Here is a 4476-nt window from a genome sequence, read left to right as displayed (position 1 = left end):
GCGTTCTTGTGTAGAGTGTTTTTTGTGTAGCTGCTTGTAGTTATTTCTTGTGTACGTATGTAGGGTATAAACTACGCTTTAGTCCCATGTCATGAAATGAATACCTAAATTAAAATGAAAAATTATGAAAGATACAATATTAATCAAAATCTGCAATACAAATGTTTTATTAAAACATCCATTAAAAAGTATGTAAGTGATTGAAAAATAAAATACATAGTTCCTCAAATCCCAAAAAGTTTAGCACAACTTTCCTAATCGGAGGAGTAGAAGCTGCTGTCGGCCTACCCTCCTTGTAATTCTTTAATTTAGGCTAAATATCTACATCAAATTTAGAGGCTGCAATGGACGTGGATCAATGATTACAATAGGGAGAGGGCATCAGATGTACAGCACATCTAAATTGGTTGGGCTTCTTAGCTTATCTTCATAATCACAGGAGAAGCTGTATATGTCGGAATGACATTTAGAAGCTCACATTCCTAGTTACAGGAGTGGGAGCTAATAAGGGATCAAAAGACTCAGATGGAATGTTGGTGTTGAGTAGCCTATAGTGGATCTTCCTTAAGGAGTATAAACTAATGGTAAGCTAGTCCACTGACAGCCTGGTTCAAATAGAGCAGCATTAGGGGACTCAAAATGAAAACAAAAATGAACAACAAAAATAAAAATGTTGTATTGAGGCCAGTTGTGGTGTTCTCCTCAGATGTAGCCTGGCAAAAGCAACTGACATGGGCTGCACGTCATCCAGGCTACCCATCAGAGTACCCAGAGGACTTGCAGGTGACCAAGCGTTTCCAGGCCTTCTGGACTCCCCAGAAGAAGCCCCGGATGCCTTTCCTCATCTTGGATAATTTAACTGGCAAGAAGATGAAAATATGTAAGAATTTCAGATGGACAATTGTCTGATAAAACAATAATTTATTACTTCTTTATACTTCTTTATATATAATTGTCCCATAAGAACATTTCCCCCCAGGAACACTCACTCATGGGTGGAGAATCCACAGCAATGTACATCTCTGGCTGGTCTGTAGTGTCTGTAAGGACGACGCTCATGTTGGACTGTGATCAGAATTCAAGGATGCACAATTAAACTTCAATTTCACTTCCTTTACATATTCCTATAATTATACAACTATACTTACTGGTGCCGATATCAAAAAGCACAACCAATGACCATTCAAGAGTAATCTGAGCTTGTTTTACCTTTCTGCCGGTGGCATAATGCACCCCCTCAGATTCCGCATCCTCCACATCATCACTGCATGAGTCTTCAAGGTCTGAGGTCTCGCGGTCATATGGGTTTGGCACTGAGGGTTTCAAGATGGCCAGTAGCTTGTGGGAAACAATGTCAGAGACAATGGAAAGCATCTCCTGATCCTCAAATAAATCGTCAATTTTCAAGGAGCGTTTCAAACGCTTGACCTTCCCAAGGTCAGTGTAGATGGCATCTGCCAGCTTCGATGTCATCTTAGAATTGAAACTTTTTTGCTGGCTTTCCATTTCCTCAATCCGATATTTGGCCACCTCATCATCGAACAATCGGATCAGCTCAGTCACCAGATCACTGATCTGGATGCGCTGACGCTTGTTGGTCCTTTTTGGCACACGGCATATCTTCTTGACAAGCTTCATCAGGACTTCTTCTAATATTAGCTCCCTAATGAAGCTGGTGGAACCGGATGTCACTTGTTCCACAGTGGACCACTCCGGCTGTTCAATCTCAGTCTTGATGCTGCTCTGCTCAGCTTTCTTATTCAAAGATTGACGGGTTGTCATTTCATTAAACAAGGCTGTCAATTCTTTCAAGCTGAGTGTAGATTCCAGATTTTTGGTGCCTTGAAGTTTGGACGGTGCATCCATAATTCCGTTCGTGACAAGACAGACAATGTCCTTGTGCAGCTTGGGTGCCTTGTGGCACAGTATCTTCTGTAGGGCTTCCTCTGTGCCATAGCGTTGCATCAACTTTCTATGCACAGACAGCACCAACTGAAAGATGTCTGTTGCCTTCAGGCAGACATTTGCTTCCCTCCACCTGTTAGTCACCCTCACCCACAGAGCACTGGACAGCTTGTTGGTCACATCCTCAACTAGGGTCCAGCTGGCCAGTTTATCCTGGGTCCGAGGAACAATCAGAGACAGCAGCCGGACAATGATATCCATCACCGTCTCTACATGAACAATAATATACACCGGTTGGGATGCCTTCACCTCAGCCGAGCCACATCGGCTCTTAACCGTGACCTTGTCCTGGTCTGTCCTTAGGCAGATGTCTGAGGAGAGCGGCCGGACAGAGACTTTGGGTACGATTGAACCCAGACGGTTGACTTCCCTGGTGACTGCACTCGCAATGGCTGTTGTCATCTCCCCGCTGCCGCGCCTCAAAGCTCGCCTCAGAGCATCAGGAGAGCCCATGTGCTCCTCCAGCTCTCTGCAGAGGGCACTTACAATCCTTGCACTTGAGGAGCGGGAGTACGGCGTCTTGAGATCCTTGGTCATTTCCAATGCTGAGGTAACGTCTGGGGAATCGGACATGTCCCGAAGGACAGAAACCACCATGTCCATTGCCACATCAGAGAGAGTGGTGTTTGGGGATGACACAGGTGATGCAAAGTCCTCTGAGTGAAGCTCATACCCATGAAGCAGCTTGGTGATCAGGTCTACAACCACCTCTGGTGTGGAATGCAGACTGGGAGAGTCCTTGTCGGAGGTCTCAATCATATAGGATTCAATTTCACTCAAAGCCCCTCTGACCATGATGTTTGTCTCAGAGTCGTCGGGTACATTGTTCTCTTTGAGAGGTTTGATACCTGCCTCACACAGCTCTTTCACATGGATGTTCTCGGAAGACATCACTGCTTCTTGAATAGTAGGTGGTTGATTGGCTATGGTTGTAGCCATGATTGTCCTGACCATTAGAGGACAAAGCTTTGCAACCAGTTCATACTGTAGCTTAAAGTTCTCCGAGCGGCTGTCGTTCATGGGTACCTCAGGGATGTCAAGGCCCTGAAATAGCATCTTCCGTACCAGTTTGCCCACTACACCCTCCAGTAGGCAATTAGTAGGGCTCGGAGTCTCATTCCCTCTGCCACTGGTGCTGGAAGGTAACTCTTGCTTCTTGTGAAGGCCATGAATGGCCTCACTTTGCACAATACAACCCTCAACAGGCAACTCCTCCACTGCAATCGTGTGCACAACCACATTGACATCGTTGGTGTGGGGTCCAATCAAAAGCTTCTTATAGGTTGGGTCTGTGACATATTGTAAAACACCCCCGCCTGTCTTTAAGTTCTGAGCTTTATCTCCAAATGTCCTATCCAGGAGACACAATACTGACTCAGATAGTGGGTCAGTGAACTCCTGGAGCTCTAGGCTGCTCTCAACTTCGAAGGGGCTGAGGCTGCAGCTGATCTGGGAGGTGTAATAAGAAGCCTGCAGCTCTCTCTTGGGCTCCAATGTGTCATGCAACTTTGGATATAAGGCATCTGCAATGGAGTCTGTGAGCCGCTCATCCAAATTAACAGAGAAAATATTATTCAGGCTTTTGTTGGAAGCCTCCTCTTTGGTTTTCCTCAGGATGTCCCGCACAGCTTCCCTTGGGGCAGAACCAGAAGTGCAAACATGTCCATTGGATGGTGTCTGGGTGCCAGTAAGGGATTCCTTGATCAAGAAACTCTGGAGTTCGGTGGCCACTTCCTTAGACATCTCCCTTCTGATCTTCTGAACAGCAGGTGTCAGTGTAGCTTTCTCTGAGGTCAAAGGTGTCAGAACTCTGGTCAAAGTTGAGGGGCATCTGAGATGATCACCCAGACCCTCTAAGTCATCAGAGCAGGACACCTTGGCAACTTGAAATAAAACCGAACTAATAAGGTTCTGAGCCACAGCAGATGATTTTGCTGATGCTGCCTGGAGTGTCTCTAAACTAACCTGATTGGAGGCAGCCATCTTTGTTGTTGCCCTGGTAATGATGTTACTCACAGGCTTGATGGAGTAGCTCATAAACTGGGATCTCAGGCTTTCAAAGACTCCCTTCACTCTTTCTGCCTTCAGGTCTTTGTCAGTGGCAAATACACACGACTGAACAGCATGGAGAGATACAGGGAGAGGAAAGCCCAAGGGTGAAGCCACATCTGTGATATGGATGGAGGACTCTGAGGGTGTCCCATCAAGGCACCTCTGCAGCAACTTTATCATCTCCAGGACTCTGGCATTGTCCTGTGGTGAGATGGAGCACTCTCCTGAGAGGTTCTCACTGTCTAGTGTGTTCTGGATTCCAAGCAGTGTTGTGCTGAGTATCCTCCTGTCATGGGGAAGCACTCCACTCAGTGCAGAAGAGGACCGGCTCTGTGGTGCTGGTGTGTTGCATGGTGTTGATGCACCAGAGACGTCACTTCCACTGTCATCATCTTTTTTGGTCCTCATTATAATAAGGATTTCGTCAATGATCTCATCACTGTAGACTTCTAAGTCCTC

At 46.1% G+C, this 4476-nt stretch overlaps 1 protein-coding gene across 1 annotated transcript; it reads right to left on the bottom strand.

The window, feature by feature from the left end:
- Window positions 1-238: 238 nt before the first annotated feature.
- LOC120022708 lies at window positions 239-4105 on the bottom strand. The gene is made up of 3 exons (XM_038966692.1): window positions 1210-4105; window positions 990-1065; window positions 239-859 (listed from the first exon to the last, which is right to left on the bottom strand). Exons 1-3 carry the CDS (start codon window positions 4000-4002, stop codon window positions 753-755), a joined length of 2976 nt encoding a protein of 991 aa, XP_038822620.1. The 5' UTR covers window positions 4003-4105; the 3' UTR covers window positions 239-752.
- Between the last annotated feature and the right edge of the window lie 371 nt (window positions 4106-4476).

This window comes from Salvelinus namaycush, chromosome 27 (genome assembly GCF_016432855.1).
Source record: "Salvelinus namaycush isolate Seneca chromosome 27, SaNama_1.0, whole genome shotgun sequence".
Classification (NCBI taxonomy): Eukaryota; Metazoa; Chordata; class Actinopteri; order Salmoniformes; family Salmonidae; genus Salvelinus; species Salvelinus namaycush.
The sequence above is the reverse complement of the archived record's forward strand: the minus strand, read 5'-3'. Positions and strand labels throughout refer to the sequence as shown.